Source organism: Notamacropus eugenii, chromosome 1 (assembly GCF_028372415.1).
Source record: "Notamacropus eugenii isolate mMacEug1 chromosome 1, mMacEug1.pri_v2, whole genome shotgun sequence".
Classification (NCBI taxonomy): Eukaryota; Metazoa; Chordata; class Mammalia; order Diprotodontia; family Macropodidae; genus Notamacropus; species Notamacropus eugenii.
This window is the reverse complement of record NC_092872.1, coordinates 411,952,099-411,978,192: the sequence shown is the minus strand read 5'-3', so window position 1 is coordinate 411,978,192 and position 26,094 is coordinate 411,952,099. Positions and strand designations below refer to the sequence as shown.

Below are 26,094 nucleotides of genomic sequence, written 5' to 3'. Positions count from 1 at the left end.
CATTTTATTCCTTCCTTTAGTCGAATGTGATGAGAGTAAGCTTCATGTTTTTTCTCTCACCTCCCTGCTTTTTCCCTCCACTGAAAAGTCTTTTACTTGCCTCTTTTATGAGAGATAATTTGCTCCACTCTATTTCCCACCCAATGTGGCCTCTATGGCCACTGCCTGAGGCCAGAATTATGGGAAGGTCCTTCTCCCTTCCTGGCCAGCTGAAAAAACCCTGTCAGTGACCTTTGGTGCCTCTGGGTTGAGGGATCTGCGAACCTGCTGCTGCTGCAACTGGAGATTCTGCCCCTGAGGCATACTCCTCCCAGAGCCATGCCACGCAGCCAAAGCTGGGCTAGGCTCTGCTCCACGTCTGGTGCAACAGACGTTTCCCATGGGTCTTTCAGGTCACCCTGGGCTGGAAATCTCCTCCATTGTCTTTCTCCACTTCTGCTGCTCCAGAATTTGTTGGGAATCCCTCTCTACAGATATTTTATGGGCTGTGTGGAGAGAGCCTGCATATGTGTGTCTTTCTACTCTGCATCTTGGCTCTGCCCTCAAAGCTCTTCTTAAAAGAGCTGCTCAGAGTCTTATCTGGCACACCACCCTTCTTCCAAAAAATAAGCCCCAAAGCAAAACCTCACCTCAGAGTACATATACTGTTTTCAGGGCTTGAGGTTAATGACCTCATGACCCTGTGCCTCATTAGAAATTAAAAAATGTGTCTGAGGCCAATTGATATGCAGGGACAATCTTTAACTCTTCTCCCCAGTACCCACCATTAAAATTACAGAAACTGAAGCAAGCAGAGATTAAGTGACTTGCATAGGATCACATAGCTTGTGAGTGTCTGAAGTTGGATCCAAACTCAGTTATTCTAGATGCCAGGACCCCCAACTGTATCCACTGTGCTTCCTAGCACTGAGGAAAGAAATCACCAATAAGATGAAGTTGAAAAGTTTTGAATATGTTTAATGCAGAGACAAGAAAATGAATTAGGATGGGAAAAAAAGCATAGGGGAGAGGAGTTTAATCACTGCCTTTCAATATGGGAAGGATTGTTGAGGTAGGAAGAATGCACTTTGTTCTGCTTATCCCCAAAAGTCAGAAACGAGAAGCAATGAGCAGAAATTTCTAAGAAACTGATTTTGGTTCAAAATAAGTTTCTGACCAAAAAAAATCTGGCCATCCACTTTGTTCTAATCTTCCTTGTAACTTCTACATTCTGTTTTTTACGTTTCCTTCCTACCATAATGTTATATATTGTCTTCTTCTAATAATGATTTTCTGTGCAGAATTTTCTTTCCCATTTCAAGGACTAGATTTTTGTAATAGTGGTGACACAGAGTGATCTATCTTTTCATTTCTTCTACAGGTATGGAGGTGTCCACATCGAAAAAGAGGGGAAATGTTGAGGAACCAAAATATCCTGGATCTCAATGGGACAGAATCATGGCTGGCCAGCCTGATTCTTTAAGAAATGCATAAGATTGATTCCTGACATTTATGTGATTTCTTATGAAAAAGAAAAACATATGTTGGAAAAAGAAAGTGTAGCATTGTGGATAGGAGACTGGCTTCTGAATCAGTTTGAATCCTGCTTCTGACCCAGTATTGCCTGTGTAGGTTCAAGCCCTGCTCCTGATCCCTACTGACTGTGTGACACATCACCTCTCAGTCCATCAGGTAACTCTTCAAGTTTATAAATTCAAGAGATAGTGCTTACCTGTACTGGAAAAAAGAACTACTCATCAGAAGTTCCATAAAATGACAAATTATGACTCTCATTCAAATAAGAAAAAAAAATGATAAGATCCAGAGGAGGGGTTATAAACAGAGACTAGGATCAGTATAACTGCTTACATTTTTAGGGGTTTATAGTAATAGAGCTGTTTATGGTAGTTTATTCTTTCAATGATTATTAAAATCCTCCATGAAACATAAATATGTTCATCATTATGTTATATGCAAGAATTCTGAAGTCAGAAAGGAGAAGTGACTTGTGAAGAGTAATGCAGTCAGTCAATGACAGCTAGGATTAGAATACAGCTCTTCTGACAGCCAGTCCAAGGCTCTTCACATTGCATTTTATTGTCTTTCAAAGCCACAGCTTATAGGTTGGGGAGATCACAGAATCCTAGTAGTTTTTAATTGGAAGGAACTTTATAGATAATTTATTCAAATCCTGTCATTTTATGTTAATTGGTCACTTGACAAATGGAAGATCAGAGAGGTTCAGTGATTTGCCCAAGATCACACAACTAGTACACAGAAATGAGATTCAAACTCTGGTTGTCTGCCTCGAAATCCATTGAATTTTTCCATTATACCACCCTCTCATTAAGGACACTATGATGAAAAGAAAAGGATAATTTTTTTCCTCCCTTATTCCCATGAAAGTTGAATTGTATATTAAAAAGAAATAATCATTAAAGGAAATCCAGGAACAGAAAGGAGAAAATATGGTGGAGAGACTTTTGGTGGGAATCAGTGAAGGAAAAAAACCAGATAAGATATTTCATGGATGAATAAAAGAGCAACCAGGACCAAAAGATGATAAAAGACAGTTGTTTTTCCTATAAGATATTTTACAATTTCTTCTATTTTTAAGTCTTTTAAATTTCTTTGGTTGATCCATGATGTCTAGTAGAGTTATTAGATTTTACGTGCCCAATTCTAACCTTCAAGGTGTTGTTTTCCTCAATGAGTTTTTGTACTTCTTTTTCTTTTGGCCAACTGTACTCTTTAAGAAGTTGTTTTCTTCAGTGAATTTTTGTATCTCCCTTTCCATGTGCCAATTCTACTTTTTAAGTAGTTTTCCACACTGTTCAGTCTTTCTTCATAATTCTCTTGCATCATTCTCATTTCTTTTCCCCAGTTTCCTTCTACCTCTCTTATATGACTTTAAAGCTCCTTTTTGATCTCTTCCATGAGTTCTTTCTGAACTTGAGATAACTTCCCATTTTTCTTTTGGTTTAGTCCATAGGTATTTTGAGATTGTTGCCCTCTTCTGCATTTGAGTCTTGGTATCCCCTGTCACTGTAATAACTTTTTATACTCGTATTCCTTGTTTGTTGCTTTCTGTTCACTCCCCCAATTTTTTTGGCACTTTTACTTTCTTTTAAATTTGAACTGTCTTCCTGGGGTGTAAATTGCACTGCCCTAGGCATCTTGTGCCAGTGACTGCAGACCCTGGTTCTTTACCTAGTGCTGCACTTACATTGCCTTGAGGTCCATGGGGGACCTTCTGTGTCTGGTGCTGGTCTAAGTGGGTGCAATGGTGGGTGGTTGGAGTAGCTAGATGCTGTAGGGGTCTGGCAGCTTACCTGGTGCTAAGTTTAGCTCCTAGTCATGATGTCTGGCATGTGTGGAGGGGCCTGGTGGGTTGTTTCTATGTTTCTTTAGGGCTACACTGAAGCAAGTGCCGGTGTGGTCTCTGGAGGCTGCCAGGTGGCCTGAGGCTGCACTGAAACATGGGAGTCTTGTGTTGACTGGTGGCTGCCTGTTTGCTTAGGCACCCATATGGTAGTGTACCAGTTTGCCTGGGGCTGTGCTGAAACGTTTGGAGATCTGGCCGTCCCTGTCTGTCTGGGGCCACACTAAAGCATATGGCAGATTTTGGAGCTGGAATCTTTCAGTTCTTGACAGGTTCTTTTCTTTATTTCCTCAGGGCTACATTGGAGGATGTATCTATGCCTTGGGCTTCGTTGAAGCACTGGAAGGTCACATCACTGGATGAAATCTGCCTACCCAGAGTAATGCTGAAGCACTTGCAGATCCAGGTACTAGTGGATACCTGCCTACCTGGGGATTCTCCCAAACATGTGGTAGTTCTCAGAGTTGGATTCTGCTGGTAATACTGGCTATGCTAAGGTACATGGGGATCCTGATGTTGATATTTGGCTACTCTAGTGCACTAGGGTTCAGAATCTTCCACTGGTTTGCTGAGGTGGTATTTCCTACTATCTTGCTGGTGTGCTTCCAATCTTATGCACTGTCCTTTTACCAGAGCGAGATGGACCTTTCTTATTGATCTTCTAAGTGTCCCAGGCTAAAAGGTCACTCCACCCCATTTTCATGTTGCCTCTGCTATTCCAGACTTTGTTCTGGAGTATTATTTTATAGCTGGTTTGTCATTTGGAGGTGGATATGAGAGAACTACAGCAATTTACTGTCTACTCCACCATCTTGGTTCCTGAAATTCCCACTATGTTCTTCCCAATTCTGAGAAAGCTTTGCCATTTGACATGAAAGTGATAGCCTAATCGCTCATGTAATGGCATTGATGACTCAGGTAGGTGGGTCATGATAATACTAAGTTCTGATTGTTTGATTCAATGACAGGAAATCTTTCTTACACTTAGTTAAAGTACTTGAACCAAATGGTGGTTTGATCCAATTATTCCAAAGGAACACAGATTGGGGCAGAGCAAAGATGGCAGAGGAAAAGGAAGCAGTTGCTTGAGCTCTCCCCCAAAGCCACTACAAATACTAATAAAAATGACTCTAAACAAATTCTACAACTGTAGAACCCAAGTAATGATGGAGTCAAAGAAATCTCCAGCCAAAAACAACCTGGAAAGTCAACAAGAAGTGTCTATCTAATGAGACTGAGAATGGAGTGGAGCATAATCTACTATGGGCCATTACAGCACAGACAAGGTCAGGGAAAGTCTCAGGGAACTGAATCTCTGGCAGCTGTAACAGTTTCCAGACTTCTCAACCCACAAACATGAATGACAGTATAAAAGGTCAGTGAAAAAACTGTGGAACCTGGTCTGACTGGGTTTTGGCCCTAGACCCTAGGAGAAAGAGGAAAAGGTGCTGGTGGAGGTGGCAGAAGAGGCAGCAGCAGTGGAGGTGGTGGTGACATCTGTAACAGCAGCTGGTTCCAGAGTTCTGTGCTCACAGATGACAGGAGATGAAGCAGCTGATACAAAACCCTGAAGCCTGGGAAAATACATTTATCCCCATTGGAAGCAGAGTCGTACCTTAACAAAGAGTTAGAAAGACAAGTATATGGCTGGGATCATGAGCAAACACTGTAAATCAACTCAGACTATAGAATCTCATTTTGGTGACAAGGAAGTCAAAACATACAACCAGAAGAATACAAAGTCAAAGTTCCTACATTCAAAGCCTCCAAGAAAAATATGAATTGGTCTCAGGTCATGGAAGAATTCAAAAAGGATTTTGAAAATCAAGTAAGAGAAATAGAGGAAAAATTGGGAAGAGAGATGAGAGTGATGCAAGAAAATCATGAAAAATGTGTCAACAGCTCATTAAAGGAGACCCGCCCACCCCATAAAATACTGAAGGAAATGACACTTAAAAAAAATAGACTAATCCAAATGGCAAGAGGTTCAAAAAGCTAATGAGGAGAAGAATACCTTTAAAAACAGGATTGGTCAAATGGAAAAGGTCTTCCAAAAGGTCACTGAAGAAAATAATTCCTTCAGCATTAGAATGGAACAAATGGAAGTTAATGATATTATGATAAATAAAGAAATTATAAAACAGAGTCCAAAGAATGAAAAAAAAGAAGATAATGTAAAGTATCTCACTGGAAAAACCACTGATCTGGAAAATAGAGAGAGAATTTAGAAATTATTGGAAGACCTGAAAGTCATAATAAAAAAAAAGAGGCTAAGCATCATCTTTCAAGAAATTATCTACAAAAATTGCCCTGATGTTTTAAAGCCACATGGTAAAATAGAAATTGAAAGCATCTACTGATCTCCCTTTGAAAGAGATCCCAAAAGGAAAATTCCTAGGAATGTTATAGCCAAATTCCAGATTTCCCAAGTCAAGGAGAAAATATTGCAAGCAGTCAGAAGGAAACAATTAGAGAACTGTGGAAATACAATCAGGATTACATATGATCTAGCAGCTTCTACATTAAGGGATCAAAGGACTTGGAATATGATATTCTGAAGGTTAAAGGAACTAGAATCAAAACCAAGATTCATTTACCCAGCAAAACTGAGTATAACCCTTCAGGGGAAAAATGGTTATTCAATGAAATAGAGGACTTCCAAGAATTCTTGATGAAAAGACGAGAGCTGAATAAAAACTTTGATTTCTAAATACAAGAATCAAGACAAGCATGAAGAGGTAAACATGAAGGAAAAAAAAGAGACTTATTAAAGTTGAACTGCCTACATTCCTACATGAAAAGATGATATTGTAACTCATGAGACTTTGCTTAAAATTAGGTACCTATATGTACAAAAATATTTATTGTAGCTCTTTTCTGGTGGCAAAGAATTAGAAATTGAGGGGATGCCCATCAACTGGGGTATGACTGAACAAATTGTGGTATGTGATTTTGATGGAACATTATTGTAGTATAAGAAATGATGAGCAGGATGCTCTCAGAAAAACCTGGAAAGACTTACATGAACTAATCCAAAGTGAACTGTACTATGTAAAAAACAAAAGAAATATTGTAAGATGATCAGCTGTGTATAACTTAGCTATTCTCAGCAGTACAATAATCCAAAACTCTGAAGGAGTTATGATAGAAAATAGTATCCATCTCACAAAAGAACTGATAGAGTCTGAATACAGATCTAGGCATATATTTCTATTTTTATATATTTTTGTTTTTAAATTTTGTTCTATGCTTCCTTGTTTCTTATACGTAACTGGGGAAAAATAAAATACTAAATAATTTTAAATAAAAGAAATTCTTTTCACTCAACAGAGAAATAAGAGGGAAAGTTGTGAGAGTGCGAAGGGAAAATAGAAGGAAGGCAGGCCAAGTGAAGGATTAGTCCTAAGTACAACAAACTCTAAAGATCTATCCATCTATCTATCTATCTATCTATCTATCTATCTATCTATCTATCTATCTATCTATCTATCTATCTATCTATCTATCTATCTGTCTGTCTGTCTGTCTGTCTGTCTGTCTGTCTGTCTGTCTGTCTGTCTGTCTGTCTGTCTGTCTATCTATCTATCTATCTATCTATCTATCTATCTGTCTATAAGTATCTATAGCTTTTTTTGAGATGACAAAGAATGGGAATCATTCATATGGTATGTGAATGTGATGTTATATTATTGGGCTGTAAGAACTGAGGAAGGTAGATGGTTCCAAAAAAACTTTCAATGAATCAATACAGAATAAAGCGACCAGAACCAGTAGAACAATCTACACAATGATAACAATATTGTAAGGACAAACAACTTTGAAAGATTTAGAACTTTTGGTCAAGATAATGAGTAATCAAGATTTTGGAGGACTAATGATGAACTTTGCTACCTACTTCTTGATAGACAGGTGAAAACCACAAAATGCACAAGGGGAAATATACATATACCCATATCGATATCCACATGTCCCTGAATATAGTAGAAACTAAATAAATATTAAATAAAAAAGCCACTTGGGGGTTTGTGTGATTTTCTGGAAAAGAACTGGAGTATGAGTCAGGAGATAGAGAAAGTAGTAATGCTGGAAAGCAAACCTGTTTTCTGATCCCAAACCTCTATTATCCTTTCCAATGTACCACACTGCTTCCCAACATGTCTTATGAAGCATGTTATTCTAAGGACTCCTTTAATGAATGAGTTTAAGTACATGGCTGCCAAGGTACCTTCTAGTTCTTGAATTCTGTGAGAAAGTTACACCCTCTCTGGGTCTCAGTTTCCACATCTGGAAAATGCAGTGGTTGTACTAGACTCTTTATAAAGGCCTTTGTAACTCAAGGTGTATGATCTTAAATACTATTTTCTGTGAAACCCTAAGAGAGTCACTTGATCTCTCAGGGCCTCAATTTCCTCATCTGTATAATACCAATGCAATACCCACAGCAGCTACTGTGAATATGCATGATTATTTTCAGGGTAAATTCACAAAACATGCACTGTCTTCCTCAAAGATGAAAACATTGAAGCACAATAAAGCCCCTGCTCCCTTAAAAAAATTAGGAAATCATTTTTCTCAGTACTTTAGTCAGAAGATTTTTATCTAATCTTCATGAGAAACCCTTTCTTTAACTATGGATCCTGAAATAATGTCCTTGAGCAACATTTTCTTTTCATTATTTTTATTGAAAGACTAATGGGCAGCTAGGTCATGCAGCAGATAGCACTGGACTTGGGATCAGGAAGACTCTTCTTCTGAATGGCTCATTTGTCAAACATTTGGAGAACTGAGTCAAATTTATAAAAATGAGAGCCATTCCCCAATTGATAAATGATCAAAAGATATGAAACAAGCGGTAGTCTGGCCTCTTAGAGGCTGGCTTTTTGCCTGGGGCTATGCTGAAGCATGGTGAATAGGTGCTGACTGTTGGCTGCCTGTTTGCTTAGGCACCCTCTTCCCATCCTGGACTGTTTCCCTTTCATCTGTGTGAGATGGATCTTTCTATCTGATGATCCTCCCAGTTGGATCCTGACTGCTGTTCTGTTCTGCAGTCTAGCCTTTTCTTGCAAAGGCCCCTCTTTCCCTGTAACCAGAAACTCTAGCTAGCATTCTCTCCTTGCATTAGAATTGTGAGCAGAGACCCCATTCCCTTATGACCAACACTCAGCAATCCTCTGTACCCTGAAACTGTGACCAAATACTGTATTTAGGTAATACAGGTGCCAATCAGTGTCAGCTGTATGCAGTGCCTGTGAAGGGTCCCCTGTAATCTTTTTCTTTCCAGTTTTTTCTGCTGCTTTACTGTCTGGGCTGGGACCTCCTGAATCTGCTGCTGTGGCCATTGTTGTTGCAATTGATTGTGTGGGCTACCCATACACTTTTACCCTACTGTCATAAACTTCTCCTACTGATGTTCCATGTTTTATCAGGTCTGGAAAATGACTCACCCTGAACTTTTTTTGCCGGTGGCACCCCAAAATCTGATTTGAGCATTACTTCAAATTTCTTTGGAGAGAAATGTTAAAAGAGTTCAGCTGGGTTGCCTCTAATTCCCCATACTTCAGGATGACTGCTTCACAAATATTTATCTTACCTTGAAGCAGTGTGCCATGCTTTGTGGGGGAGATAATTGAAGGTTCATGGCCAATGCTTCTTAATTTTATATGTATTTTATTCCACTTTAAAAATTTTATTAGATTCAAAGACCAGAACACAAATATCGAATATGAAAAAAAAAACAAAAACATTTCATAAACTTAAATATTAGAACTTAAATACAAAGTAAGAAAGAAAAAAGCATGTCATGTACATAGCAGAACATAGAAGAGAAATCAAAATATGAGGATTCAAAATATGTTACAATAAATTTTCATTTCAATAAAGCCTATATCATAAATAATTCATTGTGTTGAGAACTGTCCATCTTTTCTTTGCTTCCTTGTAAGTTTCCTTTTGTTCTCTCCTGGGCACTGTTTTATTTTGTTCTTTTTTCCCTCCTCCCCTCCCTAAGGCTACAATTAAGTTTGATTATGTTTCTCTATAGGTGTAGATATACACATATACATATATACATACATAGACACATACTTTCCCAACCAAATTCTACTCCTGATCTTTGTTTTTATGTTTGTGCTTATCTCTTTTACCTCATCCCTCCTGCTTCCTCCACTTTACTTTTACCCACTGCCTTGCCTTCCTATTACTTGAATAACCCTCTCCAAAGATCCCTCCCCTACTTTCCCATTCCCATAAATTTAAACACCCTTCTATACCCCGCCTTTTACCTATTCCCTCACCCTGCCCTCTAAATATCCCTCTCTTGGCCTTCATTCTTATGTCCCCATCATTTTATGTCTTCTGAATTTAGAAGACTTTTATACTCTTCTAAATATATTTGTATTGTTCCCTCTTAAACCCATTCCTGATGATAGTAGGTTACCAGAACTGCCAGTCCACCTTCTTATCTAATTCCTTTGTACTGATTCTCTCCTTGCTCCTCATTTATACAAAATGCTCTTTTTAACTGACTAAATGATTTTACTTTTTAAATTCATATCATGTTCAGGTTTATCCCAATCTTTCTTATGACTTATCCAATTATCAATAAGAATCTTAGACATATATTTTACATTTTACACGTGTAAAAAAATAGCCTGTCCTTTTGAATCCCTTACCATCAGACTTTCATATATATCTTATATTTTTCTTGGCTGTTGTATATCAAATCTTCTATAAAGTTCAAGTTTTTTTTAAACAAAATCTTTAAATTCTGATAGTTTATCAAATGTCCATTTTCCATTCAGGATTATGCTTATCTTTTTTACTTTTCAGGCAGAGCCCCAATTCTTTTGCTCTTTGACATATAGTGCTCCAAGACTTGTAGTTCTTTAGTGTCCTTGTTACTAAGTCTTCTGTGATTCTAATTGTGGCACCATCATATTTACTTTGTTTTAATACTGATGCTTTTAATATTTTATCCTTTAGCTGGGGTTTTAGGAATTTGACTATGATATTCCTATGAGTTTTCCTTTAGGATCTCTTTTAAGTGGTGATCATAGAACTTTTTCTGTTTCCACAGTACTTCCTTGTTCTAATGCTTCAGGACAATTTTCTTGTAGTATTTTACCAAATTTTTTTTTGATCATAACTGTTATCTAGTCTGATTATTTTATTTTATCTCTTCTTGAGCCTTTCTCCAAATATGTTGTTTTTCTTATGTTTCACTTTTTCTCTTATTTTTTAATTATTCATATTTTATTTAATAGTTTCTTGATCTCTTATAATTTTACTGGCGTCAAATCGCCAATTCTAATTTTAAAGGTGTCATTTTCTTCCTTAAGATTCTGGATCTCCTAACATCCTTCCCTTCCTCTTATCCCCATCTTCTCTTTTGTCCTGTAGGGCAATATAACTTTCGATACCCCATTACCTGTATTTCTCATTTCATAGCTGTATGCAAGAACAGTGCTCAACAGTTGTTCCTAAAACTTTGAGTTCCAACTTCTCTTCCTCCCTCCCTCCCCATCCATCCCCTTTGGGAAGGCAAGCAATTCAATATAGGCCATATCTGTGTAGTTTTGCAAATGATTTCCATAATAGTCGTGTTGTGTAAGACTACATATATTTCCCTCCGTTCCATCCTGCCCCCCATTTCTTCTGCTCTCTCTTTTGACCCTGTCCCTCCCCAAGTGTTGACTTCTAATTGCTCCCTCCTCCCATTGACCTCCCTTCCACCATCTCCCCCCCTTCCATCATCTCCCCCACCCTGCTTATCCCATTCTCCCCCACTTTCCTGTATTGTAAGATAGGTTTTCATACGAAAATGAGTGTGCATTTTATTCCTTCCTTTAGTCGAATGTGATGAGAGTAAGCTTCATGTTTTTTCTCTCACCTTCCTGCTTTTCCCCTCCACTGAAAAGTCTTTTACTTGCCTCTTTTATGAGAGATGATTTGCCCCATTCCATTTCTCCCTTCTTATCCAAATATATTTCTCTCTCACCCCTTAATTTCATTTTTTTAAAGATATGATCCCATCCTATTCAACTCACCCTGGGCTCTCTGTCTCTCTGTCTCTCTCTCTCTCTCTCTCTCTCTCTATGTGTGTGTGTGTGTGTGTGTGTGTGTGTGTGTGTGTGTGTGTGTGTGTGTGTGTGTAATCTCACCAACTACCCAGATACTGAAAAAAGTTTCAAGAGTTACAAATATTGTCTTTCCATGTAGGAATGTAAACAGTTCAACTTTAGTAAGTCCCTTATGATTTCTCTTTGCTGTTTACCTTTTCATGCTTCTCTTGATTCTTGTGTTTGAAAATCGGATTTTCCTTTCAGCTCTGGTCTTTTCATCAAGAATGCTTGAAAGTCCTCTATTTCATTGAAAGACCATTTTTTCCCCTGAAGTATTACCCTCAGTTTTGCTGGGTAGGTGATTCTTGGTTTTAATTCTAATTCCTTTGAATTCTGGAATATCATACTCCATACCCTTCGATCCCTTAATATAGAAACTACTAGATCTTGTTTTGTCCTGATTGTATTTCCACAATATTTGAATTGTTTCTTTCTAGCTGCTTGCAATATATTCTCCTTGACCATGGAATTCTGGAATTTGGCCACAATGTTCCTAGGAGTTTCTCTTTTTGGATCTCTTTCAGGAGGTGATTGGTGGATTCTTTCAATATTTATTTTGCCCTCTGGTTCTAGAATATCAGGGAAGTTTTCCTTGATAATTTCATGAAAGATGATGTCTAGGCTCTTTTTCTTGATCATGGCTTTCAGGTAGTCCCATAATTTTTAAATTGTCTCTCCTGGATCTATTTTCCAGGTCAGTTGTTTTTCCAATGAGATATTTCACATTATCTTCCATTTTTTCATTTTTTTGGTTTTGTTTTGTGATTTCTTGTTTTCTCATAAAGTCATTAGCTTCCATCTGTTCCATTCTAATTTTGAAAGAACTATTTTCTTCAGTCAGCTTTTGAACCTCCTTTTCCATTTGGCTAATTCTGCTTTTTAAAGCATTCTTCTCCTCATTGGCTTTTTGAACCTCTTTTCCCAATTGAGTTAGCCTATTTTTCAAGATGTTATTTTCTTCAGCATTTTTTTGGGTCTCCTTTAGCAAGGTGTTGACCCGCTTTTCATGCAAAACACTTCCATCACACTAAGGTTGTGAAAGACTAACTCTATTTCCCTCCTTCCTAACCCCCCCACTTATTCTATTCTCTCCTTTGACCCTATCTCTCCTTAAAAGTCTTTGCTTCTGATTACTTCCTCCTCCATTTACTATCCCTTCTAACAACTCAGTCTCTCTTTACCACTTTTTCCCTACTTTCCTCTAGGGTAAGAAAGATTTTCATATGCACTTGTGTATGTCATTCCCTCCTTAAGCCATATTCAATGAGATTAAGTTTCACTTATTCCCTCTCATCTCTCCTGTCTTCTCTCCCATTGTAAAAGTTTTTTTCTTGCCTCTTTTATGTGAGATAGTTGACCCCATTCTACCTCTCCCTTTCTCATTCTCCAATACATTTTTCTCTCACCCCTTAATTTTATTATTCTCTCCAACTTCAATAATATTGAAAAAGGTTACAAATATCATCTTTCCAAGTAGGAATGTAAGCAGTTTAAATTTAATAAGTCCCTTATGATATCTCTTTCCTGATTACCTTTTCAGTCTTCTCTTGATTCTTATATTTGAAAGTCAGATTTGCTGTTTATCTCTGCTCTTTTATCAAGAATGCTTGAAAGTGCTCTATTATAGTTGAGGGGAAAGGGGGAAGAAGATGAGCATTGTTTGAACTTTTACTCACATCAGATTTGATTCAATGAGGGAATAACATACTCAGTTAAATACAGATATCTAACTTGCCCTACAGTCAGTGGAAGGGGAAAGGGGAAAGAAAAGGGAGGAGGTTATCAGAAGGGAGGTAAGAAGTAGTAAGGGAAAAGGGAAAGGAAATGGAGGGGGGCTGATAGAAGGGAGGGCAGATTGAGGGAGGTTGTCAAAAGCAGAACTGTTTCAAGGAGGGTAAGGGAGAAGGGAGAAATAAAAGGATGAGGAGGGGGGCAATAAGATGGAGAGAAAAATACAGACAGTAATCGTAACTGAATATGAATAGGATGAATTCTCCCATAAAATGGAAGCAGATAGCAAAATGGATTAAATACCATAATCCTACAAGTAACATATCTGCAAAGGGGGAAAACCCACAGGGTAAAGGTTAAAGATTGGGGTAGAATATATCATTCTTCAGCTGAAATAATAAAAAAAAAAGGCAACAGTAGGAATCCTAATCTCAGACAAAGCAAAAGCAAAAACAGATCTATTCAAAAGAGATAAAGAAGGAAACTATATTCTGCTAAAAGGCAACATAGGCAATGAAGTAATATAATTATTAAATATGTACACACCAAGTGATACAGCACCCAAATTGTTAGCGAAGAAATGAAGGGAGTTACAGGAAGAAATAGATAGCAAAATTCTACTAGTGGGGGACTTAAACCTCCCCTTCTCTTAACATGATATATTTAACCTCAAAACAAGAAAGAAGTTAAGGAGAAGGGGCAGAGCCAAGATGGTGGAGTGAGAGCAATGACTCACCTAAGTTTTAGACAAACTCCTTCAGATACCTTTAAAAAGAGAATCTGACCAAATTTTGGAGGTGCAGAATCCAATAGGAGACAGATTGTGGCAGATTCACAGCCCAGGACAGACTGGAAGGTCGATGGGAAGGACCTCTTCCATGGAAGTGAGACCACAGCACACAGCACAGCATGTCCAGCTTAGCAGAGCAGGAGGGCTCCAGGGAGAACTGAGACAGTAGCGGGGCCAGGATGGTGGAGTGATCAGGAAATGTTGTCTCCTCCCACCTTGATGATCTCGAAAGAACCATAAAATATTTCCCCAGAAAAATCCTGGATCAGTGGTAATAGCAGAGGGGGAAAATAATCTCATAACACCTGAGGCTAGGAAAATAGCTAAGGGGTATTCCTCCTACTGTGGAACAGAAAACCAGAAGGAGAGGGGAGCCAGGGCAGTAGAAACTCATGCTAGGACCCAGGCAAGCCTCATTTCTAAGAGAGGAGCCCCAGGAGGGGTAGAAACTCACACTACCACCCAGGTGAGCCTCAGTGCTAGGACAGGAGCCCCAGGAGGGGTGGAAACTAGCACTAGGACCCAGGAGTGCCTCAGCACTCCAGGGGAAATGGGAAGAGAATAGGGCAGCTGGGGTCATCATCCCCTGATCTTGACTTTGCCTCAGTTCAGTTGAGATCTCCAGTGACCAGACCACCCCTCCCACACACTTAACAAGATAACCCCAGTGCTGATAGGGGAAACACAAAACAAAAAGATAAAAAGACACTTGCTCTTAGCTTTTTCACACAAGTCAGCTCAACACCAAGTTCTGCAGCTTCTAATTGAAAGAACCAGAAGCCACAACACATAATCACTATCATGAAAAAGGAAAAGCAAAACAAGAATGAAAAAACCACAGAATCTTTCTATGGGGACAAGGACCAAAACATGAATACCCAAAGAGGTCAGTAGTGAGAGTGTTCTTCCGTCTGAAACTTCAGAAGGGACTATGAACTGTTCACATGCACAAACCACTCTCCTGGAACAGCTGAAGAAGGAAATAGAAGAGAAACTGGCCAATGATTTTAAAAGTTTGAAAAAAGAATTCACTGATGAGAACATCTCTTTAAAAAGGAAAATTGAACAAAAGGAAAAGGAAGCACAAAACCTAACTGGAAAAATTGGACAAATCGAAAAGGAAGTACAAAAATTGACTGGAGAAGATAATTCCTTAAAGGGAACAATTGGACAGATGGAAAAGGAGATGCAAAAGTTAACTGAAGTAAACAATTTGATCAAAATTAGAATTAGGCAAGTAGAAACTAATGACTCTGTGAGACAGCAAGAATCAGGCAAGCAGAATCTAAAGAATGAAAAGATAGAAGAAAATGTAAAATATCTAATTGGAAAAACAACTGACCTGGAAAACAGATCCAGGAGAGAAAATTTAAGAATTATTGGCCTGCCAGAAAGCCATGATGAAAAAAAGAGTCAGGACAATATCCTCCAGGAAATCATCAAGGAAAACTGCCCGGAAGTCCTAGATCCAGAGGGCAAAATAGTCCTTGAAAGAATCCACTGTTCGCCTCCTGAAAGGGATCCCAAACTAAAAACACCAAGGAATATTGTTGCCAAATTCCAGAACTACCAAGTGAAGGAGAATATACTACAGGTAGCCAGAAAGAAACCATTCAAATATAGAGGTGCTACAGTCAGGAACACAGAGGACCTTGGAGCTTCTACATTAAAAGATAGAAGGAATTGGAATCCGATATTCTGTAAGGCAAAGGAGCTGGGACTACAACCACGATCAACTACCCAGCAAAGTTCAGCATAACATTTCAGACAAGGAGATGGTCATTCAATGAAATTAGGGATTTCCAGACCTCCTGACAAAGACATCAGAACTTAATAGAAAATTCGATCTTCAAACACAGCTCTCAAGAGAGGCATAAAAAGGTAAACAGGGGTGAAAAAAAAACCCAAAAATTTATTACTCAATTTGGGCAAACTGTTTACCTGCCTATAAGGGAAGATGATACCTGTTAATCTTGAGAATTGTACATTTATTATGAAATACAAAAAGGATATACATGGAGGGAACAGGTATAAAGTCAATGATGTCATGTTAAAAATATGATTTAGGCATGTGAAGTGATTGTAACAGGAGGTGTGAAAAGGAGGAAGTAGAAAATAGCAAATTACATCACAAGAAGAAGTACAAAATAATAGTAGAGGGAAAGAGGGGAGGGAGATGACCACTGATTGAGAGGTACTCTCATCTGATTTGGTTCAAGGAGGGAACAATAAACTTAAGTATATCATTCTAACTGGCTCTATAGGCAGTAGAAGGGGAAAGGGGAAGAAATGGAAGAGAAAGCAAAAAGGGAGGGAAGAAGCAATAAGGGTAAAGGGGAGGAAAAGGGAGGGGGGCTAAAAGAAGGAAGGGAAGAATGTAGGAGGTAGTGATGAAAAGTGAAAACTACTGAGAAGGGGAAGGGAGACAGGAGAGCTAAAAGCCCAAATTGTGGGAAAGAGGATGGAGGGAAATACACAGATTGTAATCATAACTGTGAATGTGAATAGATTGATCTCTCCCAAAAAATTTAGACAGATAGCAGAATGGATTAAAAGTCATAATCCAACAATATGTTGTTTATAAGAAACACATTTGAAACAAGGGGATACACACAGGGTAAAAGTTACAGGTTGGAGCAGAATATATCGTGCTTCAGCTGATGTAAGAAAAGCAGGAGTAGCAATCCTAATCTCAGACAAAGCAAAAGCAGAAATAGATCTAATCAAAAGAGATAAGGAAGAAAACTATATCCTGCTAAAAGGCACCATAGACAATGAAGCAATATCATTACTAAACATGTATGCACCAAGTGGTATAACACCCAAATTCTTAGAGGAGTGGTTGGGGTAGTTGAAGGAAGAAATTGACAGCAAAGCTATATGAGTGGGGGACCGCAACCTCTCCCTCTCTGAACTTGATAAATCTAACCTCAAAGCAAACAAGAAAGAGGTTAAGGAGGTAAATAAAACTCTGGACAAGGTAGATATGATAGATCTCTGGAGAAAATTGAATGGAAATAAAAAGGAATATACCTTTTTCTCAGCAGTATGTGGCACATGTACAAAAATTGTCCATGTACTAGGACATAAAAACCTCACAATCCAGTGCAGAAAGGCAGAGATAATCAATGCATCCTTCTCAGATCATAGTGAGATAAAAATTATATATAATAAAAGGCCATGGAAAAACAAGCCAAAAATCAATGGGAAACTATATAATGTATTCCTAAAGAAGGAGTGGGTTAAAGAAGAAATCATAGAAACAATCAACAACTTCATTCAAGAGAATGACAATAATGAGACAACCTACCAAATCTTATGGGATGCTGCAAAAGAATTCTTAGGGGAAGTTTTATGTCTTTGAATGACTACATAAATAAAATAGAAAAAGAGGAAATCAATGACTTGGGCATGCAGCTGAGAAAACTAGAAAAAGAACCAGTTGAAAATCCCCAAGTAAATACCAAATTAGAAGTACTGAAAACCAAAGGATAGATTAAAAAATTGAAATTAAGGAAACTATTGAATTAATAAATAAAACCAATAGTTAGTTTTATGAAAAAACTAATGAAATTAATAAACCTTTGGTCAATTTGATTTAAAAAAAGAAAGAAGAAAATCAAATTACTAATATCAAAAATGAAACAGGTAAACTCATCTCCAATGAGGAGGAAATGAAAACAATAATTAGAAATTACTTTGCCCAACTTTATGCCCACAAATTTGATAATCTAAATGAGATGAATGAGTATTTTAAAAAATACAAATTACCCAGATTAACAGAAGAGGAATTTGAATACTTAAACAACCCCATCTCAGAAAAAGAAATTGAACAAGCCATTAATGAACTCTCTAGGAAAAAATCTCCAGGGTTGGATGGATTTATAAGTGAATTCTATCAAACATTTAAAGAACTGTTAATTCCAATACTATACAGAGTATTTTTGAAAATAGGGGAAGAAGGAATCCTCCCAAATTCTTTCTATGATACAAATATGATTTTGATACCCAAACTAGGAAGAGACAAAATAGAGAAAGAAAATTATAAACTAATTTCTCTAATGAATATAGATGCAAAAATTTTAAATAAGATTTTAGTAAAAAGAATCCAGCATCTTATCATGAGAATAATACATTATGATCAGGTAGGATTCATACCAGGAATCAGAGCTGGTTCAATATTAGGAAAACTATTATCATTATTGATCATATCAACAACAAGTCTAACAAAACCACATGATTATCTCAATAGATGCAGAAAAACTTTCGACAAAATACAACACTCATTCATATTAAAAACACTGGAGAACATAGGAATAAAGGGAACTTTCCATAAAATAATAAGCAGTATCTACTTAAAACCTGCAGCAAGCTTTATATGCAACGGAAATAAACTAGATGCATTTCCAGTAAGATCAGGAGTGAAACAAGAATGTCCATTATCACTGCTATTATTCAATATGATACTAGAAATGTTAGCTGTGGCAATTAGACAAGATAAAGAAATTGAAGGAATAAGAATCAGCAAAGAAAAACTAAGTTATCACTCTTTGCAGATGATATGATTATATACTTAGAAAATCCCAGAGATTCAAGTAAAAAACTATTTGAAATAATAAACAACTTTGACAACGTTGCAGGTTACAAAATAAATGCACAAAAATCTTCTGCATTCCTATATATTAGCAAAAAAGTTCAACAGCAAGAGATAGAAAGAGAAATCCCATTTAAAGCTAGAGTAAACACAATAAATAAAATTCTTAGGAGTTTACCTGCCAAAACAAACCCAGGGACTATATGAACACAATTACAAGACAGTTTTTGCACAAATAAAGTCAGATCTAAGGAAGTGGAAAAACATCAGTTGCTTATGGGTAGGTTGAGCCAATATCATAAAAATGACAATTCTACCTTGATTAATTTACTTATTTAGTGACATACTAATTAAATTATCAGATTATTTTCTAGAGCTGGATAAAATAATGTCAAAATTCATCTGGAGGAACAAAAGGTCCAGAATATCCAAGGGACTAATAAAAAAAAATGCTAAGGAAGTTGGCCTAGCACTACCAAATCTCAAATTGTGTTAAAAAACAGCAATTATCAAAACCACTTAGTACTGCTAAGAAACAGAAGGGTAGACAAGTGGAATATACTAGGTACTCAAGACACAGTAGGCAATGAATATAGCAATCTCCTGTTTGATAAACCCAAGGACCCCAGGTTCTGATGTAAGAATTCACTGTTTGATAATTGTTAGGAAAACTGGATAACAGTGTGGTGGAAACTAGGCATAGACCCATGCCTGACACCCTACAAAAGAATAAAGTCCAAATGGGTACACGATGTAGGTATAAAGATTGATACCATGGACAAACTAGAGGAGCAAAGAATAGTGTATTTATCAGATTTATGGAGAAGAGAAGAATTTTTGACTAAAGAAGAGATAGAAAGCATTATGAAGTGCAGGATGGATAATTTTAATTACATTTAATTGGCAAGTTTTTGCACAACTAAACCCAATATAACCAAAATTCTGAGGGATGTAGAAAACTGGGAAAGAATTTTTACAGCTAATCTGGGGGATAAAAGCTTCATTTCTAGAATATATAGAGAACTGAGTCAAATGTACAACAATACAAGTCATTCCCTAATTGCTAAATGGTCAAAGGATATGAACAGGTAATTTTCAGAGGAAGAAATTAAAGATATCTATGATGATATGAAAAATGCTCTAAATCACTTTTGATTAGAGAGATGCAAATCAAAACAACTCTGAGGTACCATATTACACTTATTAGATTGAAAAACTTCACAGAACAGGAAAATGATAAATGTCGGAGAGAATGTGGGAAAGTTGGAACAATAATTCATTGATGCTGGAGCTGTGAGCTGATTCAACCATTCTGGAGAGCAATTTGGAACAATGCCCCAAGGGCTATAAAAATGTGCATACCCTTTGACCCAGCAATACCACTTCTAGAGGTGCATCTCAAAGAGATCATCAAAATGAGAAAAGGACCCTCATGTAAAAAATATTTATAGCAGCTCTCTTTGTGGTGGCCAAGAACTGGAAATTGAGGGGATACCCATTAATTGGGGAAAGGCTGAACAAGTTGTACATGAATGCAATGGAATACAATTTTGCTATAAGAAAAGATGAACAGGTAGACTTCAGAAAATCTTGGAAAGACTTATTATATGAACTAATGCTGAGTGCAGTGAGCAGAACCAGGAAAACCAGAAATAGCCACAGTATGTGGTGACTGATTTTGATAGACTTAGCCCTTCTCAGAAATGCAAGGGCCTAAAACAATTCCAAGGGACTCATGATGGTAAATGCCATCCACATCCAGAAAAAGAACTATGGAGTCAGAATGCAGAGTGAAGGAGACTATTTTCTTTTCTTTTTTTCTTTCTCCTTGTCTCTCCATTTCATTATAATTATTCTATGCAACATGACTAATGTAAATATTTGTTTATTAGGAATGTGTGTGTAGAGTCATACAATACTGCATACTCTCTTAGGAAAGAAGGAGGAGGGAGGGGGAGAAAATTGAAAACTTATGGAAGTGAATGTTGAAAACAAAAAATAAAAAAAAAAGTTAACTTTTTTTGAAATACTGTGTCAAGGGCAGAATTCAAACTGACCCACAGGCCAGTCTTCAATCTATAGTGCCACACTTTCTTTTTTCCAACTTATTTTTTTTCTTGAGAAATCACATAAATTGCAGGAGTCAATCTTATGCATTTATTAAAGAATCAGGCTGGCCAGCTATGATGTTGTCCCACTGGGACTCAGGATATTTTGGTTCCTCAACAGCTCCCTATTTTTTGGATACCCACAGGAACAGGTCTTTTCCTGTAGAAGAAATGAAAAGATAAAGCACTGTGAGTCACCACTATTCCCAAAATCTAGACGTTAAGGGGGAAAGAAAATTCTGCCCGGAAAGCGATTGTTAGAACAAGATAAGATAGAACATTAGAGTAGGAAGGAACCTTAAAGTACACGATGTAGAAGTTGGAAGGGGCCTTAGAACAAAGAACATCAGAATATCAGCTGTTTCATGCATGGTGAGATTGTTTTTGGTCACAAATTTCTTGTTTTGAATCAAAACCAGTCTCTTAGAAATGTCTGCTCATTGCTTCTTGTTTCTGCCTTTTGGGGCTAAGCAGAACAAACTGCATTTTTTCCTACCTGAACAATCCTTCCCATATTCAAAGGCAGTGAATAACATCTCTTCCCCTATGGTTTTCTTCCCACCCTGACTCATTTTCTGTTTTCTGGGTTAAAGATATCCAGAGCTTTCCAACTTCATCTTATTAGTTGGTCTTTTCCTTTTGTGCTAGGAAGCACAATAAATAGGGGTGAGGAGTATGGGGTCTAGAAGATCTGAGTTTGAATCCAGCATCAGACACTCACTAGTTATGGCACACTAAGCAAGTCACTTAAATCTCTGTTTGCCTTAGTGTCTTCATTTTCAAAATGAATAATATTAGAGAGCACAAGTCAGGAGAGGAATAAAATCTTCTCCCTTGATTGTGCCACCTTGGAGGAACTGAGAACTTACAGGTCCCCAGAGAATACCCTCCCCTTGACAAAGATCTCAAAAGTCAAGTAAATGGTTGGGAAAATGCCCAAAAAAGGGAAAAAAAGAATAAGACAATACAAGGTCACTTTCTTGGTGAGCCCAGACATAATCTTTCACGAAATTATCAAGGATAATTGCCCTGATATTCTGGAACCAGAGGGTAAAATAAATATTGAAAGAATTCACTGATCACCTCTTGAAAGAGATCCAAGAAGAGAAACTCCTAGGAATATTGCAGCCAAATTTCAGAGTTCCTAGGTCAAGGAGAAATTATTGCAAGCAGCCAGAAAGAAACAATTTGAGTATTGTGGAAATACAATCAGTATAACACAGGCTTGGCAGTTTCTACATTAAGGAATCAAAGGGTTTGGAATATGATGTTCCAGAAGTCAAAGGAACTAGGACTAAAAGCAATAATCACCTACCCAGGAAAACCGAGCATAATACTTCAAAGGAAAAAAATGTCATTCAGCAAAATAGAGGCTTTTCAAGCATTCTTGACGAAATGACCAGAGCTCAATAGAAAATTTGACTTTGCAACACAAGAATCAAGAGAAGCACGAAAACAAACAGGAAAGAAAAATCATAAGGGATTTACTAAAGCTGAACTATTTACATTCCTACATGGAAAGGTAATATTTGTAACTTGAAACTTTTCTCAGTATTTGAGTAGTTGGAGGGATTATACACACACACACACACACACACACACACACAAACACACACACATATGGACAGAGGGCACAGGGTGAGTTGAAAAGGAAGGGATGATATCTAAATAAATAAAATTAAGGGGTGAGAGAGGAATATATTGGGAGGAGAAAGGAAGAAATGGAACAGGGCAAATTATCTCACATAAAAAAAGCAAGAAAAACCTTTTTCAATGGAGGGGGAAAGGGGAAGGTGAGAGGAAAAAGTGAAACTTACTTTCATCACATTTGGCCTAAGGAGAGAATAACATGCACGCTCAATTTGGTATGAAAATCTTACACTACAGGAAAGTAGGAGAGAAAGGCATAAGTGGGGTATTGGGGGGATGATAGAAGGGAGGGAAAACAAGAGGAGGGGATAATTAGAAGTAAATACTTTTGGGGAGGGATAAGGTCAAAAGAGAGAATAGAATAAATGGGGGGCAGGATAGGATGGAGGGAAACATAGTCTTTTACAACATGACTATTATGGAAGTCTTTAGCAATACTACACATACGTAGCATATATTGAATTTCTTGCCTTCTCAGTGGGGATGGGTAGGGAGTAAGGAAGGGAGAGAAGTTGCAACTCAAAGTTTTAGGAACAAATGTTGAGAATTGCTTTTTCATGTAACTGGGAAAAAAAGAAATACAGGTAATGGGGTATAAAAATCTATCTTGCCCTACAAGAAAAGAAGGAAGATAGGGATAAGAGAAGGAAGAGTTGTGATAGAAGGGAGGATGGATTGAGGGGAAGGGTAATCAGAATGCATGGTATTTTGGGGTAGGGGAGGGGAGAGATGGAGAGAAAATTTGAAACTCAAAATCTTGTGGAAATGAATGTGGAAAACCAAAACTAAGTAAATAAATTGGGAAAAAATAATTTTGACATCTGAGTGAAAGATGAAATGGAAGGAGGAGAAAAATGAGAGGAAATTAGGCAGCTGGTACTTCAATAGTCCAGAAGAGAGGTCATGGGGGCCTGAATTAGATGTCAATGAAGATGTAGAAATGACAAAATTTGAAAACATATGAAATATTTGGGATGGTAATTCAAATGGGAAGATCTTTCCCCTTCATTAATAAGACCCATGTGACATATCCTGTCACCTGGAAGTCTGCGTCACATGAGTCTGTGGAGGGAGGAGTTTGCTGAATGATTGGAGCAGGCAGGGTAGAACAGGAAGAGGCAGATCTAGAGCAGACCTGAGAGGAAGTTAAGAGTATAATCATAGCTGGGAAAGGCAGCTGGCTAATGTGAGTGAGAGAGCTTTTTTGTGATTTGTTTAAGGGAGCTGATTTGTGGAAAGCCTAGTAGAAGGAAGGCTTGGGGATGGTATTTCCCTCTGTCTTGTTATTGTGAGTAGATTTCTTTGTAATTATGATGGACTTGGCTTTCTGGTATGTGAATAAATATTTTGGTTCTGTCTTCCAAAAACAATGAGTAATATTAGCACCTTCCCCCAAGGTTATATTGAGGAGTAAATGAGAGTAATTGAAAAATCCTTAGTGCATTTCCTTGTACATTGTAGGTGCTATATCAGTGTTACCTATTAATATTTTTACTGGCCTCAGAGTTCTTCCATTTTTCCTGTCCTCTCTTTTCCCAGGACTCCTAGTTCTCACATGAATTAAGTCCATTGCTATGCTAGGATCCTGCTCCTCTTCAGTTTAATCATCTTAATTATTGCGTCTATCCTATGTATTATCTTTGCTTCTTTTAAGAAAAATATTACATTTAAAAATTTCTTATGGGCTATACAACCAAATTTGATTAGAGTCTATAAATTACTTATTTTTGATGCACAATATAACATAACATTTTCATCACCCTGAATTTGGACAATCAGTCTAGTAAGACAAAGGCTTACTAAGAGTTTTTGAACTCTGAGGACTTTTTTCTGTTCTTAATATTTTGTTGACTATTTCAATTTACTTTGTAATCCTATGTCTTTTGTTTTATTCTCTTAAAAATATGATTCTGAAAAGGGTTCCACCAGACTGCCAAAGTGATTTAAGATATAAAAGAAAGGAAGAATCCTTGATTCAGACATAAATACAGAGGTTCCCTAGAGGTTCTAGTCAATAGGAAATATATATATTTAAGGTATAGGTACATTTTAAGGTTTGTGTTCTAAGGTCACTTCCAGCTCTGACATTCTTTATTCTATGAGTTTATGACTTTATCTCAGAACCTGGGAGAATTCTAGAAATCCAGAACACATCATTTTAATTTGTGCCCCCTAAGGCTGATAAAGATGTAAGTTCATGCCAATCACTTATCCAGACCATGGGAAAATTATCAAGTGATTCCAAGTTCACCTTAGTAAGGTTTGTAAATGAACTGAAATTATCAGCCACTTGGAATGTCTCAAAATACTAAGCCAGGCTCAAGAAATGAGGGTTCTTCATAATCCCTCACCCTGAGAGGCACAAGTCAGGGACCAACATGGTATAGCAGCCCTTTATAGTTCCCCTCTGTCCCAGTCCCCAATAAGGAGAAAGCCACAATGGGGGAAAAATGGGGTAAAACTGCAAAATAATTTGGAAATATGTCCTATGCAAGGAAGAAATTTAGATCTTAAACCTCAGTCTCAAAGTTAGACCCCAGATTCTATAGTCTCAAAAGGCACAGTCCTTCTTTGACTGTTTTATCAAGTTGTTCCTTTGGTATGGAAGGTCCTCCCCCTTTCCTTAAGTTGTTCAAATTATATTCATCTTTCAAGTCTCACCTTCTCCACCTCCCTTGCTCCTCCACATCTCACTGACATTTTCCTCCTTTGAACTTCTTTGTTTTTGTTATTGTCCTTCAGTCATTACAGCCCTGTCCTATTCTCAAGGACACCATTTGAGGGTGTCTTGCTAAAGATTCAGATCCTTTTTGAGAACAAAGAATGAATAGCAATTGGAGTGATTTGCCATTTCCTTCTTCAGCTCATTTTACAGGTGATAAAACTGATGCAAGCAGGGTTATGTAACTTGCCCAGATACGAACAGCTAGTCATTTTCTGAGGCCAGATCTGGTAGCCCTTAGGAAAGGGCAGTGATCTGCAAATTGTAGAAAAGATTTTCATTATCTTTTGCTAGTGATGTGTGTGATCTTTGGCAAGGAAATTTTCTTCCCTGGAATTCAATTTCCTTTCCTTTAAAATATAATAGCTGTCCTGCATAGTCTATAAAGTCCCTTCCTAATCTGGTAGTGTATATTTTGAGTAGGCTTTCAGATTCCATTTAATTCAATTCAGGAAGTATTTACTAAGCGCCTGCTGAGGGATAGATAGTAGGAATAAACAAACAAACCGAGACATAAAAAGATCCTTGCTTTCAAGAAGCTTAAGCTACTTGAGTGAAATGCAAAATGTATACTCAGTAAGCACAATGTAATTGGCTGAAAGAATGGGGAGAATGACTCAACAAATGGCCAGAAGGAAAAAAAAATCATGTATTTCATGTAGTAGGTGATAATTTAAAAAGAGCCTTGATGGAGTTAGGGAGTCCCAGAGGCAAAGATGTGCAGGGATGGCATACCAGGCATAGGATACATCCTATGGCAAGACATAAAAGAAGAAGGTGGAATTTCATGTGAAGAGAATAGCAAGCAAATCTGTTTGGCTGAGATTAAGACTGCATGAAGGAGATTAACTGAGAATGAATCTATGAATGTACACCGCTTTATATGTATGTCCACTTTATATATTGCCCCAGCCAGAGTGTTGAGAACGCATGAAAAAAAGGAATATGACAGATGTTGGTCAGAGAATATGGTGGTAGAGGGGAATCAGAGTTTAGATCCTCTGGGCTTTGAACTGGA

At 37.5% G+C, this 26,094-nt stretch overlaps 1 protein-coding gene across 2 annotated transcripts in view; it reads right to left on the bottom strand.

Annotated features, from left to right (window-relative positions):
- The window catches only part of LOC140518715 (serine protease inhibitor Kazal-type 1-like), a 50,939-nt gene that overhangs the window by 11,356 nt on the left and 13,489 nt on the right, over positions 1-26,094 (bottom strand). The window contains exon 4 of one of the 2 annotated variants that reach the window (XM_072631065.1): positions 20,740-20,864. The exons of the other annotated variant lie outside the window; for it this stretch is intronic. Within the exon in view, the coding sequence (XP_072487166.1) occupies positions 20,819-20,864 (46 nt within the window). The 3' untranslated portion in view covers positions 20,740-20,818. Of the gene's footprint in view, positions 1-20,739; positions 20,865-26,094 lie in introns of those variants that run through there. 2 annotated transcript variants of the gene reach the window in all.